General features: G+C 39.4%; 1 protein-coding gene across 1 annotated transcript in view; it reads right to left on the bottom strand.

Annotated features, from left to right (window-relative positions):
• Positions 1-159: 159 nt before the first annotated feature.
• Positions 160-18,167, bottom strand: part of LOC104280702 (A disintegrin and metalloproteinase with thrombospondin motifs 20-like) — a gene marked incomplete at both ends in the record, with an annotated part of 52,751 nt that continues 34,743 nt past the window's right edge. Inside the window, 3 exon segments of the mRNA XM_009878437.1 lie at positions 160-330; positions 3,282-3,455; positions 4,685-4,852. Of these exon segments, the coding sequence (XP_009876739.1) occupies positions 160-330; positions 3,282-3,455; positions 4,685-4,852 (513 nt within the window).

Here is an 18,167-nt window from a genome sequence, read left to right as displayed (position 1 = left end):
AACCCCTGACATTCTGTGATTCTGTGAGAAAGTTTAGACACCCATGTTCAGACGAAAACATACTTTTTACTTCTCTGCACACATAATACATGTTTTACAGCAACATAACATTCTTAAAAGTAAAATTATATAAAAGATGTGTGAGCAAGATTAGTTTACCTGTGACAGTTCTCCTGTAAGCACAACGTATTTAGAGGGAGCTTTCCTGCAGTTTTTGGTTGATGGAGGCTTTGTGGCAGCATCACAGAATCTTTCATCCACTTCAAGCTGGTTTTCATCCACACACTTAACCTTCCGGTATATTTCCTTTTGTCTATATGATGCTGAGCACTGAGAGTAAGAAAAACAGTCACAGTTTTTTGCATTTCAACTAGCCATTTATTGAACAATGTTGTTTGCTGATTGCCATACACCAGTAAAATCCAGACAGCAACAACTTTTATGACATCTCTTATCAGTGTTGGACTGAATTACTCGCTGAATCACAATCCTGCCTTTTCAAAGTTCAGTTACCTTGAATCAGCTAAAAAGCTAATAGTGTATAATGACATGACACCCTAACTGCTGGGTGATGCTGAGGAGAAAATGGAAATGTCAGGCTAGAATGATAAGTTTAGTGAAAAATATTTTCTGTATGAAAAGGAATGAGTCAAATAAAGTATATATGTGAAATATGAAAAAAATAATGTGGTATTGAAAAGAGAACAATAAGAATCTCTGGAAATATGTACATCCTATCACACTAATAAAAGAAAAGATGATAAAACTGCCCATTGATGAAGTCAATGGCAGCCTTGGGCAGCGCCGTCTGTTGAGCTTTTGTCCTTGCCCTCAGTGTCCTCAGACCTCCCGCTGTGCCAGCTTCGGGGCATGGAAAGTCATTGCAGCTCTGCTAGGACACAATAAGAAACTTGCTGCTACCAGAATCCAGAAAATTGCAGGTACAGGCTAAGTAATACACGTCAACAGCACATCCCCAGTTATGGGTGCTTAAACTAACCTGCTTAAACTTGCTGTGGTAAAGAAGGAAGGCTCAAACACGCAAACTCCAGTCTCGGCAGAGGCAATAACCAGTAACACTACCTACTACAATCAGATCTGAGTCTAACTTAATATTAAGTTGGACCCAGCAACAGTGAATTAGAAAACTCAAAGTCTGATACATACATCAAGTCTGTTGTTCAAATTTTATTATTACTGACTGAAAGAGACAACTTGAAGCACAAAAAACAGGTGCCATAGGGTAAACCAGCTCTGTCAGAGGAAACCTCTAATTTTATCAAGTTGGGCCTTGACTATCTTGACTATCTCAAAGGGTAGAGACTGCAAAATTCCCTGTGCAGCCCATTCAACTACCTGAGTTGTCCCCATGGAGATGAAGTTTCTTCATAACATCCAGTTTGAACCTCCCTGGCCTCACCTTACTCCCGCCATTGCTTCTTGTCCTCCTGCCATGCAACACTGTGCAGAGCCTTGTTCCGTCCTCTTGATAATTTCCTTTCCTGGACTTTGGAGCATGGACAACAGTTGTCTGATGTAATTTACAGAAACATCTGATCTTTCAGTGGCGTGGAGCAGCTCAGAATATCATGCACATAAGGAATAACCCAGCCATGTGGTAACGAGGACCAGCAGAAGAATCCTTTTCATTATACATTAGTCCTGTGGACAGTCTTTAGTATGAAAATGGGTATTTGGTAGGAGAAGGCTGGCTGCTACTATCAGCCAGTCTCCCAGTGCAAGCTGGAGAAATGCTGGATCTGGACAATTTTTTGCTATGCTGTGACTGGCAGGGGGGACAGAGCACCCAGGGCTGAGACAGCTGGGCAAAATATTGCGTGTTTGGTGGAGGACGTGCTGCACTGGGAGAGGAATACAGATGGATAAACACTTGAACTATTAATACTAGATGTACAGGGCTCCATATGACTCTGGTGAGAGAAGGGAACTGAACACAGGAATTTCAAGCAAACAGCAATATCCATGTGGAAGAATTTACGAACTAGCTGGAAGATGTAGTGAAACACAAGTCATTTGTAGTGGAGAGCTCCAAATGCCCAGCTGGAATTCACAAATGTTTGACAGGAAAGGAAAATTCACACTCATTCTCTGAAAGTTTATATTTCTGCTAAAAGGACGTTCTGAGTCACTTCCACTAATTCCTGATTTTAACGGCTTCATATGAGAAAAGAACACTTGGAAGAAACATGTATTTTCAGCTTTCACTCAGTATAGCTTCACAGAGCAGTATATATATCTGAACTGCACAAATATAATCCAGGTTTTGCAGAGAACCAAGAAATTATTTAAATATTAACAGTAATCACTTCTACAGTACCATGTCCCTGAAACTTTAGAGTCTTCATACTCCAAGTTTCAAGGGGTTTGCCCTAGGAAATTTAATAGTCCAGATTATTAAGATGCCACAACTGCACAAACTGTGTTTTTATTTAATGTTACAGTAAGAGATAGGCTTTTCTATACATCATTTCAAGTACTATACATAGTTTTTGTTTTTCTCTCTGCCTTTCCCTTAAAGTAAGTTTTTACATTTACATTTACATTTACAGATCTGCTTGGCAAAGGAGTAAATATTACTGTTGTACACTCTTTATCCTTCTCTTCCACACCGTTGACATTTTCTCCATTCATGCTGACTTTTCCATCTAAGTTACTAAATTTTTAGCATGTAGAAAATAGTCATCACAGCTTTAAAAATGACAGCTCTCTCCTGAAAGCATCTTCAGATTTTCTTAAATATGAAAATGCATATTTGGTAGGAGAATGCTGAGTTTTACTTAGCTTCTTATCTTTTCTGATAAGTTTCCCATACAGATTTTCTTGAAAAAAAATGCTGTCCAAAGATTTGACCTCTCAGATTTTTACTGCCAGCTGACAATTCAACTGTATTTCTATTCTTAAAAAGTAAATTTTTAAAAAATTTCATAATGAGGTTTTATTAAACACTTTATGCACTATGTAAAGAACTTTGTATTCGGATTACACAGTTCTAGCTGTAGTGACCTGCTCAGAGCTCCATCAGAGCTTTTGTCTACAACAGTAGACAAGTAAATCCTGTACAAGAGAGTAAACAAAGCTTTTGACCTTTTTTGTCACTCTTTAGTTTTGCAAGCTTGACCTTCAAAATACCAACGACAGCCACTTGTTATTCTGCGACCTAAGAGCTATTAGAAATCTATCCAAATGTGAAAAAAAAAATTAAAAAAATAAAACTTTCAGCATCACTCAGTGACTTCGTGCAAGATGAAAGCTTTACTTACATCTTCCCATTCATCAGCCAACCAGTGGTACTGCAGGCAGGCAGGCAGCCAGCAATGCCTCGTGCTAACGGGCCGGGTGTCACGGTTGCACGTTGCTTCACTCACTTGACCCAGGCCCTTCAGCTGACAGTAGATATCCCTTTGTTGAATCCCCACTCCACAGGGTACAGAACACTAGAATTGATCAAAATGAGTTATGTCAGTGTAAAATGAGACAGTGCCCAGAAGGTGATAGAGCTGCCATTATTACAAGTTACTTCACAGCCCCTGCCATACCAGTGTTTTGTTGCATCTGTAGATATTTGTTAAAAATGTAAAATTACAATTAAAATCAGAATTCGTAAGAAATATGGAAAATAAACACATCCAACTTACCTAGGCTGATCTTTGCTTAACTTAATTCGCAGTAGGAGCAATCACTATAGGCATACGTAAAGCAAAAATTTACATTTTTGCAAGATCAGACAATTTAAGTTCTGAGTTTATGTAATTCCTTTACTAGAGTCTTAAAGTGCAAATGTTTAAATGAAAGGAAAAAACCCTCAGTATTTCAGGTTAGAAAAATAGTGCAAATGGTGGACTATTTTAAGGATACTTTTCCTCATGGATTTTGAATCCTGAGGACCTTAAAAGGGCTCAAATCCTTTCTGCACATGCCTCTTTTCCTTGTTCCTGGCCAAAGTTATTTCACTATAACACTGAGGCTTGCTGGGACAGACAGTCCCCTTTTACCCCAGACAGAAGCACAAATAGGTCCCAAAGCCTACCTCAAGACTCAAGCTTAACTATAAAGCAGACTCTGCTCTACCAAGCGTGGACAAATTTTGGCAAGCAGTAATGTGTCTTTACCAATGTGGGGAATTATATTTTGAAAGAGAGAGAAAAATGCAAAATATTGCCTTGTGCTCAGTTACACACAGTTTCAGAACAAGGTGAGAGAGCTCTTGCAAGGCCAAACCAAAGAAAAGGCCAGTATTTGTGCCCACAAGCCCTTTTGCTTGTCCTTTCCCCATAAACCCAGCTTCAATTCAATATTCAGACTATGATGGCAATTACAGTAATAATGCCGAATTCATCACTGGAGGTAAGAAGTAAACTTCAAGAATTTACTGTTATTTTGAATTTACAAGGTAAGTTGAGGAAAGTCCTAAGCACTTGTCCAGTTCAAAGTTCAGATTGCTAAATACTTAGTTTTCATGGATATTTACTTTTAATTACATTTAAAGGAAAAGAAAAGGAAAGGAAAAGAAAATATAATGAACTATGTACTAGTTTGTTGATGTAATTGTGATACATATATAAAAAAGGCTTCCTGACAGTAACTTCCATTGAAACAGGGTGTCGTGAATATGGTCTTCTCTGGTACTCTTATAGAGAACCTAATTGTAACAGATTTTACATACCTCTTTCCATCTGCTGGTCTTCCAAGCAGGACATCTTCCAGCTCTACATATTTTGTATGTCCGTGGTTTTTTTAAATGTCTGCAGTTTCCTTCCTCTATTTTAGCCTGGAAGCTATTAAAACAATGCACATCACGAAACTTCAAACCTTTTCCACAGGAAACAGAACACTGAAAAGAGAAGTGTATTCCATTACTTTACTAAGAATCTCAATAAGAAAACCAAAAGAAGCTGTGGCCTCACCGAAAATGGATTCTGTGATTATAGGAACAGGTTTCGGTAGTATAAGGTCTTCTGTACGTATCTGAAAATTCTGTGTAAGCTCTCTTGTACTGAGCATTACTGATCAGATGCCAAACCTCTCTCATGTCATGTTCATTCACTGATGTCATCGTTGGCAAATACCTGGGCTCAGTCACCCATGTCCACGCAGGAGATAGCTTATGATCTCACAAGAACACACTCTAGCAGCGTATTTCCAGCACGTCCATTGCTACTTTCATGTAAGTATGATGTTTATCATAAGCATTAAGGAAAGAAAAAATGCAAAATCGTGAAAATCATGGGTATGCATGTTTTTCAGCTAGTAGGTTACGAAGTCAGTTTGCTCTTGCACCTCCCCTCCATGGGCTTTGGGCATCTTGCTGTATGTGACAGCGGCAAGAGAAGAGGCATAAACACTGTGGGTTCTGGTGCAGTCCCTGAAGGCGTGGCCTTGCCTCGCCATCCCGGTACTCTGTTTCCTCCAGAAAGTGGCTGTGATATGCACAACTGGCTCTAGGATCTCCTCCCTCCTTCTAATCTAAAACCCGTGGGGCTGCAGACATGTTTTGAAAAACCCTTCCTGACTCGCTTGTCCTCAAATACTGCAGGAATTATTCATGTGTCCTTAAACACTTATATGTGTAATCTTAAGGGTTTAAAATTAAACCTTTGCAGAACAAAGCAATACATTTAATTTATCACACAATGCAATGAACAGCATGTTTCTTTTAAGCAGCTCTAATTGTATTTGCAAAAAGATAAGAGTACCGATTTGGTCACAGCTTGCCTTTTGGATGTCTGCTACACAATTCCAGTGAAGAAGAACATCTGTTTCTAAATTATATAATTTTGCTCTAAGCAAAATGTTTAAATTTATCATTTTAGAATATTGTTCATGTATCTTTACAATGTAGGTTTCATTAATTTAGAAAGTACTCTAAGATAGGAAGACAACAAAAATTACCCAAAACTTTTATCTATGATAATATAGGTCAGAAAACTTAAAACTCTGCAAACCATATCACTATAAAAGCCATTTAGAAAACTGAGCTCTGAATTCAGAGGATTTAATTATCAAAGCAGGCATGATAACATGTACTCATGAAAACTAGAATACTGATATTATCTTGATAATTGATTCAACTCTCTCTTCTTTCTTTTCCAGGAATTTTAATCAGAAAATGTAGATATAAAGGACTCCTAAACTTGAAGGTTTCTTCTTTTTTATTTAGTAGGATGTAAGTGAAGTGCAACACAGAATTACTTAACCTCTTCCCACCATGTGTCAGGAAAGCACCACATGCCTCTCCTTCCTTGGTGGCTTTCCCCTGTGACGGATATATTAGGCTCCACAGGGCTGTCAGCTAGAGCCCTCCTGGTGATGGCATTCCAGAGTGAGAACTGCATCCACAGAAAGTGTCCTAAGAAGTCTCCACTTCAAGGAGGTGAGGCTACCACAGCAGAGAATAATCTCTTTAAATTCCCATTGCCCTCAAAGTTAAGTACCAAGACAACACTTTTCAGTATACGTACATGTTTGTTTGCACAGTTTGTGCAGAAAGATTTATTATATGGGGCAAATGGCTGTTAATAGCAATAAAATATGCTAAGAAATTTTTTACCCTGCATCTCAGTCTTCTAAACATCTTCTAAACATCAGGGGGCTGGTTAGCTCAGTGGTTTGACTGTGGTGCTGACAACAATGACCAAGGTCACGGGTTCAATTCCCGCTCGGTCCCCATGTGTTGCCTGGTCTAGTCTAGAGGTGGCGTCCCTGCCCACAAGGAGGTTGGACTAGATGATCTCTAAGGTCCCTTCCAGCCTAGGCCATTCTATGATTCTATGATCTTCCAACAGTATCTCCACTCATTGGATACAATGTTACACCTTTACTTCTACATAGGTTGGAATTGAGCTTGGGCCTTTTTTTGTGTTTTTGGTTGGTTGGTTGGTTTGGGTAGGTTTTTTATTGTTGTTTTGGGTTTTTTTCCTTTTTAAATTTAATCTCCACTGGTCCAAACTCAACTGAGTTACATATCTTTTATATTTAAACGGCCTAATTTAGTTTTTATAATTTGTGCTATTCTTTCTTCTAAAGAAAGAAATTGAAGATTTGTGTGCTAAGTTAGCCTATTATGAGCTATTTTTTTTAGTTACAAAGCACTGCCTGTATAAAGAGATTATATGCAGTTCTCTTTCATAAAGATGTTCTACTGAATTTTGTAGCGTACGATTATACAGGAATTAAAATGATGCACATTTGGTTTCAATCAATTTATATGGGAAGCTGAAGAGGGAGTCCAGAAAGGAAAGTACCCGTTTAGATGTTAAGAATAACAGAGTTTATCTTTCCAGTAATGCAACTTTGGAGAATTCATCTGGTTATTTTTTTTCTTGCTGTAAGAGACAATAAGTTACAGATTGTTGCCAATTATACCAAGAAAATTACAGAATCATAGAGTGTGTTGAGTTGGAAGGTACCTTTAAAGGTCATCTAGCACAACTGCCCTGCAGTAAGCAGGGACGTCTTTGGTTGCCCAGAGCTTCATCAAGCCTGACCTTGAATATCTTCAGGGATGAAGAATCTACCACCTCTCTGGGCAGTCTGTTCCAGTGTTTCACCACCCTCATTGTAAAAAATTTCTTCTTTATCTCCGGTCTAAATCTACCCTCTCTTATATTCACATTTAAATAACTTTTTCCAGGGAGTTTTTCACTCCATGTTTATGTTATTTAAAAAAAAAACTTAAAAGACATGTTTAACAGGTTGGGATTACATTGAAAAAAATCTTAAATGCATTAAATCCTTACAAACTATAAATTCTCCAGAAATAGAGAGAAAGCATTTCTATACATAGATTTGCTGTCTTATTCTTTCACATATTCCTCCAGCTCCAGATCTGATCCCATATTTACATGTATCTAAACCTCCTGTTGAACAGGTCTTACACTGAAAAAATAAACTTAATTGTGCAAGAGGCAATTCACTAGTATCCTAATAGTTTGGTTTTCAACTTAAGAGCTTTTAAAATTGTTGACTTACTTAGGTTTTTTCCACTTAAGTCAATAAAGAAGACAGAAGTTTAATTCATCAGGTCGATGGGAGCCTGTTGTTTCACTAAAGGAAGGAAGGGTCCCGTTACTTTAAAGAGCTGTCCTCCTACACACATCAAGGAGCTATAAATCTCTGCTTAAATACAATTGCCCAAAGTTAACAACAAGTGCATTGCCAAACTAAAAAGTATCTCCAAGCAGCTTTGGTCAAATCAGGTACTTGGGGTACTGCATCTCCTGGAACTGTGTGGAGCAGCTCCTGCCTGCTTCAGCACAGTTTCACAGGGCCAGATTCTTGTATCTGGAGCCGTGAGCATCTCCCACCACCACCACTGTGAGGAAGAGAAACCTAAATAACTCTAAGGATCAGACCTTTCACAATTTCAATGGGATCTTGTTAAAATTTAAGTAACTAATTTCAGGATTGATACTCTTAAAACCTTTTGTATGCGTTGGTTACAGACGCATCTAAGCTCCCCTGAGCCACAGTCAAAGACCTTAAACAGCCTAAGTCTACAAGCATGCACAATCCTTTTAACAGACTGACCTGCTCTATGCTTTACACGCACATAAGGACGATCAACCTCCCAGAAACAGATTGTCCTTTATTTCCACTAACAAGCTGGAAAAAAAAAGCAATTACTCTAAGAGTACACTGAGTGCACAGCAGGTGAAAAAGGCACATTACAAAGCACGTTGACAGATGACAATGGGACCAAAGAAAAAGAAATGCTTCTCATTTTTTTTCTTTAACATGTGAAAAAACTAAGGCACTCCCCCTGAATGTAGATGATCCAGGATCATCAATGGAAAGTTCAAGAGGGTATATTATTCTGTAGGTAGAGTATTCTACTGACATTTGACATATTCTGGCTTCATACCTTAGATAATACACAGAAATAGTTCTTAAAGGGACTGTTTCCTCCCAGAATGCCTTCGCATCAGATGCAGGCAGGCTCAGCTGTGTTAACTGGAGAGCAACCCACTTCCAGCAAGAGAAATGAAGACAGCTCCTGTCCAGTAGAGCTTCTCATTGGAGACTCCTGACAAGTAGTTGCTTGTCCTCCAGCACAGAAAACCAATAGCCAAGAAAAGAAACCAAGGCTCTCAAATTCTGAATCAGGAGCTTTCATCAATGCCTGGGTGATACTTTTAACTCTACTGCAAGGGCAAGAGCATACTTCCTGCTCGCTTCTTTGAATGAAAAATACAGGTTCCAGAGAAGATTCCCAAGTGAGACTTGTACGTGGCTACAGGTATTTAAACACAGCTTACAGGGAGGCATCTTGCACTGACCTCTATCCCTACCATCAGCATTTTCCTTAGGAACCTGCATATTGCACACACCGACCTAAGACTCCTGTAGGACTGTCTTGCTTTCAGCCTTGCATCATGCAGAAGAAGCATCAAATTCTCACTTGTACAGGAACAAGGCCTTGTTCTGGGCTCTGGAACACTGTGTCCTTTTGGTGCATCTAGCCCACAGCACATTTCTTACAAGACTGGGTTTTGCCCTTCATAAGCCCGTGTTCCACCTTGGAGCTCCTAACACAGTATCACATGCTACCTGTAGAATATGGTCACACAGAATCACAGGATGGTAGGAGTTGGAAGTGAGTTCTGAAGATCACCGAGTCATAGAATCGTAGAACAGAATCAGAATGCACTGCGTTGGAAGGGACCTTTAAAGGTCATCTAGTCCAACCCCCCACTAGAATGAGATCACCTACAGCCTCTCACAGCTTGGCGCCCACCCTGTTGTACAAGATGCTCTGGTACTAATATTCCTGAGGCGATGCTCTGGTACTAATATTCCTGCGGCTCAACCCTTGGGGAAAGGGCAACTACATTTAACTCTCTTGCTGCTTGACCTCCTTCCATTCAAATTCAAACAAGAACAACATAGTCCTTATGGCTCAATACATCTACAATGGGACTTCATTTGTGTGACATTCCACACAGCTGGAGGCTTATGGAGAGGACATTTTCCATATATTTTCTGCAGATTGCATAAGTACAAAAAAAATCTATAGGAACTTCAAATCTCAGAAGAAATATGAACATTTCTTAAAAAACATGCAAGTGGAAAAAATCATCCTGTAACCATTTTACACAGAAATTCTAGCACTTGTCTCAACACTGGCTAAAGTAATATTTCCCATATGTCAGGTTCTTTAAAAAACATAAAACTACAGTAAAAAGCTGGACTTGATTACTATTGTTCAAAGTCATTCCATAATGCTGGTAACTAGGATTCATCTGTTTGAGGTTTTTAAATAGTAATAAAGTTCTGTGAGGATCAGTCTGACAGAACTCCTGATGCTTTCTGCAGCACAGACGAACTCTCAGACAAGCGTGCCAGCATCAGTTCCTACCAAATTAAGGCTCTTTCTGCAGCTGCCATGCAGAGTTTCACTAAAAGCTGTTTGATTCTTTTGCTATTGTTATTATTTCATTGAAAAGTTGAAGGCCTTGGGTTATCGGTGGATTATGTTCTAAGTTTTCTTAAGCTTTTCTTTCAAGGGAGTGTTCTGTGCACATGAGCTGGTAAGTCAGTGCACTTTGAAAGCTGAAAAACAGATCAGTAAATGGAAAGCATAAAACAGTTTCTCTTTGTATTCACATTAAATACACAGCAACGTGACTGTGACTTAAAGCACTACCGTAACTGTGCTTGTTTTGGCTGGGATAGAGTTAATTTTCTTCACAGTAGCTCGTACAGTGCAAAGTTTGGGGTTTGTGACTAAAACAGTATTGATAATACAGAGACGTTCTCATTATTGCTGGGCAGCACTTACACAGATTCAAGTTCTTCTCTGCTCCCACCCCACCAGTGAGCAGGCCGGGGCTGCACAAGAAATTGGGAGGGGACACAGCTGGGACAGCTGACCCCAACTGACCACAGGGATATCCCAGACCATGTGATGTTGTGTCCAGCAATAAAAACTAGGGGAAGAAGGAAGGGGGTGAATTTGGAGTGATGGTTTTTGTCTTCCCGAGAAACTGTTAGGTGTGATGGATCCCTGCTTTCCTGGAGATGGATAAACACCTGCCAGTTGATGGAAGGTAATGAAAGAATTCCTTATTTTGCTTGCCTTGTTGGCACAGCTTTTGCTTTGCCTGTTAAAATTACTTTTTATTAATGCATGAGTTTTCTCACTTTTATCCTTCTGATTCTCCCATCCCACAGGAGGGGAGAGTGAGCAAGCAGATGGATGGAGCTGGGCTGCCACTGAGGCGGTTCTACAACAGTAGCACTGAAAATGGATAAATCGTAGTACAAGTACTAAAAGGTATTTTATTCCTCTGTTTTTTTCTTTTGTGTGTGTGTGTTTAACCAGGCAATTCTGTGACTGGACAGGAAGATCAGTTTAAAGAGAATGTCAAATTTACGTAATGAATCAGAATAATTACAAACCTACACGGTTAAACACAGTAGTTGCTTGAGTTGTCTGACAAACTGCATTTTGATGATCCCTGGTTGGCCCCAAAGTCTGTTTGGGCTCTTTTGAAGTTATGCTAGATGTAGACTGGCACCACTACTGCACAAGGCACTAGTAAAACATTACTTTGAACGTTGCTTAATTGAGATTTACTTCAACTTTTCATTTTCCATATTAGAACTAGCTCTTCTTGTGCCTGCCTCCTCCCTGTTAGTTGCATCTCCCCAGGGTTCCTTACAATGCTTGAGCATGAAATGGAAATGTTTCAGCTGCAAGTGTTCAAAAAGTTGTCTTTCCTTAAAGTATGCAGATGGCTATCAAGAAGCAACACAGATTCTGTAATTAGGTCCTACTGAATTCTTTGATTCAGAGTCAGTAACTCTTCACTAAAACAAGTACAAACACTTCTGCCAATAGCTCAAGCACTCAGAAAGGACCATTGTTACAAAAGACTAAATATTCCAACACTCCTGAGAAAGAATGGATTGAATTCCAAGAGGTACGTGTATGATTTACTGTTATATCTAAATTAGTCTGTGTTACACCAAAGATACTTTAAAGTAATTTCACTAAGTATAACAACTTCATTTCAAAAGCTTAGTGTTATATCACATTTCTCTGGTGTTCAGAAAATATCTTGATTTGATTAAGTCCTCCTTGCAGCTGTAGTCTGTAGGTCTCCTTTGCCACTTTTCTATATGTGCTTTTGCAGCTATAGCAATGGAAGGGAGGAAGGCCAGGCTAAGGAGGACTCCAAGATTTCATCCAACCCATCAATGGGGCAACTCCTGACAGCAGTTCGTCAGTCTGGTTTTCAATGACAGGGATGCTACAGCCTCCCTTGCATGCATTTTTCCACTGTATAATCATCTTTATAGTTCAAAAAATTATTTTAGGATTTAATGACACTCTCTTACTATTAAATAAGATGGTTCCTTCTCATTTTACCCTTAGCGGACACAGAATTGTGTTATATGTTAGAATACCTCATTCAGCCCATTCTTCTATAGACTTGGTCCTGAAAAAACACTGTGACCCCAGCCTTTCCTCATTTGTCACTTTACCCAAATCTCTTACCATTCATGTTAGGGGGCTGGTTCGCTCAGTGGTTTGAGCAGCGGTGCTGACAACCATGACCGACACCGAGGTCACGGGTTCAATTCCCGCTCGGTCCCCATGTGTTGCCTGGTCTAGTCGAGAGGTGGCGTCCCTGCCCATGACGGGGAGGTGGGACTAGATGATCTCTACGGTCCCTTCCAGCCTATGCCATTCTATGATTCTATGTTGTTGTCCTCTGAACACTCCAACTGTCTGCATGATTTTACAAGGGGGTATCCAAGACTCTGCTGTGTATCAGCTGAAGCAGTAGAGATAAAATATGCCATGACAAAAAGCATCTACCCAAAAAGAATATACCCAGTACTGTTCTTCTTGATCCAAGTTCTTTGTGGCCTTGCCACTTTGCAGAGTTCTAGATGACATTTGGAAAATAAGATATAGAGCAAAAACTACATTCTGTAGTAATATTTGCAATCATAGTGCAAACATCACAGGACCTTTGACATAAATTACTAATAAATACGTTTCCTTGCTGTAAGTGTGAACCATATTCTCACTAGGGCTGCAGTACTACCCTCCGATCTAAACACTACCTAGATGATATAACACTATTTGACTGGATTTCTAAGCCCAGTAATTTTTTTTTAAAAACTCAAGCTAGAATATATTTCTGATGATCAAATGCACAGCCAGCTGAGCTGCATTAGTTTCAGTAGGTCCCTTTCTTTTAAGATGATGAATTACTGTTGAGTAATGTCTACTTGTAGAAAGCTCCAAAGAGCCTCAACAGTTACTGCAAATTCTTCTCTGCCTGTTGCCTTTACATGAGGAAATATAGCACCCCTTGAACCTGTCTGACCTTTGGTGTAGCAAAATGTGAAGGGTGAGAAACTAGCACTCCCCATGTTTCAGTAAGACCATAGAATCATAGAATCATAGAATTGTCAGGGTTGGAAGCGACCTTAAAGACCATCTAGTTTCCAATGCCCTGCCATGGGCAGGGACATCCCCCACTAGATCAGGCTGCTCAGAGCCCCATCCAGCCTGGCCTTAAAAACTTCCAGGGATGGGGCTTCCACCACCTCTCTGGGCAACCTGTGCCAGTGTCTCAGTGCAACACAAGCATCATCCTGGAAACACTTTGCAAAGCTCGGTCTACAGCACAGCTTTGGCTCCCCTGACACTGACAAATGGTTCCCCAAAGTCAGTCACATGGGGTAAATCTCCATATTCATGCTGCTGGACTCGTCAAAACTATTTGAAAAGCATGCTATGAGGTACCGTAGCACATCTGAAGATCAAAGCAGGTATAGAGAACCCAGTAATGCATGCTCTATTCACAGCTCTCTAAGCCAAACAGGTAATTTTGATATTTAACGGTTGTTCTTTTCCAGGCTTTAAGCAGAGAGAGATGTCAAAAACATGGATATTCTTCTTTTCAAGCTCTACAGTGAGACTTCACAGTGCAAGGTGCCAGTTCTATGCCATTAAAGAAGCCATAATTTTTAGCTGTTGCAACTATCACCTACAAAAATACAAATCTGGATTAGCTATCCAGGACTGAATTCTCCATGAACTTGTTAGAGCTGTCTGAAATCCTTTCTGATACCTTGCTAAGCCTGAATGGCTCATGATTCCACAACTACCTTCCCTCATGCAAATTATTGAGAAAACCTGTTACAACCTCTGAAATTAAGTTTTATCCCCAAATCCTCCTCCATCCAATATAAGCAACAGTACTGCTGGGCCTTGCAGGGATATTTCTATGAGCAGACATGGAGGTAGGCTCAAGAGTTTCAGAGACTCTTTATTCTAACACATGAAGAAAGCCATTCCCCTTACTCTGACTGGATCCCCCTTTCCATTGCAATACTTAACATTTGAGTTATTTATAGCTAGATTCTGCATGTAACAATCATGTTTTCCTAGTTAACAATGAGCTAAAATTAATCCAGAAGGTATCATCTATTTTTATACATAAATCAGTTTCCATCAAAATTACAGCACTTAGGAAAACATCTCTTCTGTATTCATATAATTTTCAAGTAAAAGTACTGTTCTGAGTTAAACTTATTTACAGTGTTACGTCAAAATCTTCAGTTTGAAGACCATTTTTCCTCCCCAACAATTTCAGGTCAATTATTTGTAATTAATAAAAAAACCCCAGTAAATTTGAAGTAAAATACATAATAGACTTTTATAAAGAAAACTTGCCTTAAAGGTTAATTCTCTCATTGTTTTTCATGACAGCAAATTTGCCTTTCGGAAGCTGTTCTCTTCAGCACAGCAGCTCAGGAAGGATGCCCCTCATGCAGAGTAAGTGCCACTACCTACTGCTCTCAGTGGAATGGAAACCAGAGAACAATCTACTCCAACTATCATCATCGACAGCCAGTACCATCACCTAATATTGAAATTTCTTAATTCCACTCCTTTCAACAACAAAAGGAAGGAGAAATAATTTTCTCTAAGACAGCCCAAAAAGCACTTGTACATTTTTCTTTCTGTCTCGCTTTGTATCTGGCTGCACAACAGGGTGAGAAGCTAAGTTTCCATGCTAAGTTTCCACCATCCATCTGCTGGTTTCCAGGGCTTCTAGGTAGGTATTGAGGAATACACCAGTGCCCTCCAAACCAATCCCAGTGTGGGTGTAGGAGACTCTGGAGTGACCTAACAGCCTGCACATGGTAGCTGAGAACAGCAAGAGGCAGCAGCGGCCCTTTTAAGGCCATCTAACCTGTCCACTGTCCATAGCCATGCTTTTGCGACAGGACTGAGTACTCTGCACTCCATAAAAAAATCCACTGTCAGATTTTTTTAAGATAATAACTTCGTTTCAACCTCCATCTGAAGGATAAGAGAAAACATCTGAATAATTATTTTCAAAGCATGCTGAAACATACCTATTTAATAGGCTGACATAAATGACAAACTACTTACACATACATAGAAAAAGTAGGAATGAAGAAGAAATAAAGAGGATTCAAGACAGATTTTAGATTGATGCAGATCACATGAACGTAAAACCACTACGAGAAGACAGATACGGAACCTACTATGAAACTGTTGATGTACTGCTCCTAAGAATAAAGACATCCTGACTAAAACAAACACAACCCAAACAAAACTTTCCATTATATTAAAGTCAGAACCATCAAGACAGATCTTGAAGGTAAACTGATTTCATGTCTGCAGCTGTCAAACTCTACTGATGTAACAAGAGAATTTTAGACAATATTTAAAGTTGCTACCACATGGTCTGAAATTTTTTGTCCTGTGCAGCTGGCAGTAGCTTTAGTGAGGGAGGCCTTACAGCAAAGCAGCAATCTGCCTGGATGGCAGATGAACAACTGTGCTCCCTACAGCTGTTGGAAAAATCAAAATCAAAACCCCTGAAACTCAACTTAACGATCATCCATGAAATTTCATTTATTCATTCTAGTTAGATCCGTGAGTAAGTATTTCCATTTGGCCCATCTCTGACATCTTAAAGCACTACCCCAGGCTCAGCACAAGTGAAACAGATGACCAGATCCCTCTTTGAAAGCCCTCTTGTGTTGTTCCTCCTCATGATGAACACCACCACTGTTCTGCCCATCACTGCTTAAAGCCTCGCAGAGGGGGCCGGTTAGCTCAGTCAGTTGAGCGTAGCACTAACAACGCTAAGGTCACGGGGTCGATTCCCGTTCGGTCCCCATGTGTTGTCTGATCCAGCCGAGAGGTGGCGTCCCTGGCGGCAGGGAGGCTGGATTAAAATGATCTCTAAGGTCCCTTCCAGCCTAGGCCGTTCTGTGATTCTATGATGCCAACTACAGAGCATTTGAAAAACAGGTTGCTACCACTCTCTGCACCCCACGTACCATGATACTCAGCCAGGCTTCACTGTGCTGTGTATTCCCAGCCTGTCTACATACATCTCATAATGAAACTTTAAGCTCTTCCAGTCAGCAGTCTTCTCTTTCTTTTACTTATATAGTGCACACAGCACAATCAAATCTTTCAACAAGCTTTTAGCTATTACAGTAGCACAAGAACAACAGAGCTGCTAAAGCTGTCAAAGTTATTTTAGCATTGTACGTTATGGATTTTACACTACCTACATCTTTAGATCCTGGTGGACATTCAGTTATACTCAAGTCCTTTTCAAGGGCACGCTCAGAAAATAATTCAGTGCCCAAAGAAAAAGAAACTTTCAGAAACTTTTTTTCTGTAAATGACTGATCATACTTTATGTATTATATAATGACTCTTCCTGCATTTTCTATTTTTTCCTAAAAATTTTTACTCTTAGTACTCTTCATTTTAAGAAATAAATAATTCACAATTTACAATAAATATTTTTGTAAATAATTGTAAATAATTTGTAAATAATTTACAAGGGACAAGATTTAGCTTCTAGACAAAGATCTATTATTTTTCTTTCTAAAGAGTGTTCTTTGACTTGTTCAGAGGTGTCCTGAGCACTCTGCTGCTATAAAGAGTGAAAATTCCTGACGTCAGGTAAAAATCTCAAGCTTCAGGGGGTCTGAGAACTGATAAATAAAACAAAAGCCTTTTATGAAAGTTCACTGTGAAGCTTAAAGAATATTAATCACATAATTCAGAAAGGAAAATGTGGGCTCAAGCAATATTCAAGTCCAAGTTTCATGACAAGGAACCTAACTTGTTTCAAATTTTGGAGAAGAATAAGTCAACATGGCACAGAGGAAGGAGACTACCATCTTCCCGTTTTCTGTAATCCAAGGCATTAGAGAACAATTATACTGTATTCCATGTTGTGCCAAAGCCACTTCACACAGATTACGGAGATGTTAGCGCGGGTGTTGACAGGAAGTTGTGTGGCACATTGGAAGAGGAAAATGAAATTTACAGAACACTGGCAAAAGTACAAGAAAAGATAAAGAGGGAAATTCTTCACAGAAAATGAAATACCATACTTTAACGAACTCGAGTAGTTGAGTCAGGGTCCAAAATCAGGCTCAGTTATTGTGATCTGTCCCCTAGATACTACTTTCTTTCAGGTTTCAGCTTCCCTGGAAGAAAAGGTCATTCACTATTAGACACAACAGTAACCTAAAGGAGAACCATCTACCAGTGCCAGGCATGATAACACCGCTATACAACAGCATTAGTGAGATGCGAGAACAAACCTTGCACTAATTGAAGCTACTTTGTGTTTCTGTTAATGTCTGCTTGATATTTTTGAAAACGTAAAAATAATAATCACAATTTCATGAGTTGATGATTAATATGTTCTCCAACAGTAATGACATCACATTTGGTATCTCATTTAACACTTCCTTTATAGGCTCTATTTCATCTCTCAATTACAATAAAAATCTAATTGTATCATTATTTTTCATGCCTTACTTGCTCTTGATTTGAACCCATTGCATCTGGTTACCATCTGAGAATCAGAAAAACAATAGGTATTTCTGCCTCCTTTTGGCAGCCACATGGCAAACTCTGCTACCTCTTGTGCAGGTCTTAAGTGTCACTGAAGGGTCTGCATGTGCCTCTGTTAAGAACTTCACCATCAGCCTTCATTCTAGCAGAATTATCATTGTAATTAATATCTATTAAAACAATGAGAAGTATAATTAAAAATCAATAAGAAGTATAAAATTATTAATTGCTGGAAGGGAGGGAACAACCAGCATTCCTG

This window comes from Apaloderma vittatum, unplaced genomic scaffold (assembly GCF_000703405.1).
Source record: "Apaloderma vittatum isolate BGI_N311 unplaced genomic scaffold, ASM70340v1 scaffold8231, whole genome shotgun sequence".
NCBI lineage: Eukaryota > Metazoa > Chordata > Aves > Trogoniformes > Trogonidae > Apaloderma > Apaloderma vittatum.
The sequence above is the reverse complement of the archived record's forward strand: the minus strand, read 5'-3'. Positions and strand labels throughout refer to the sequence as shown.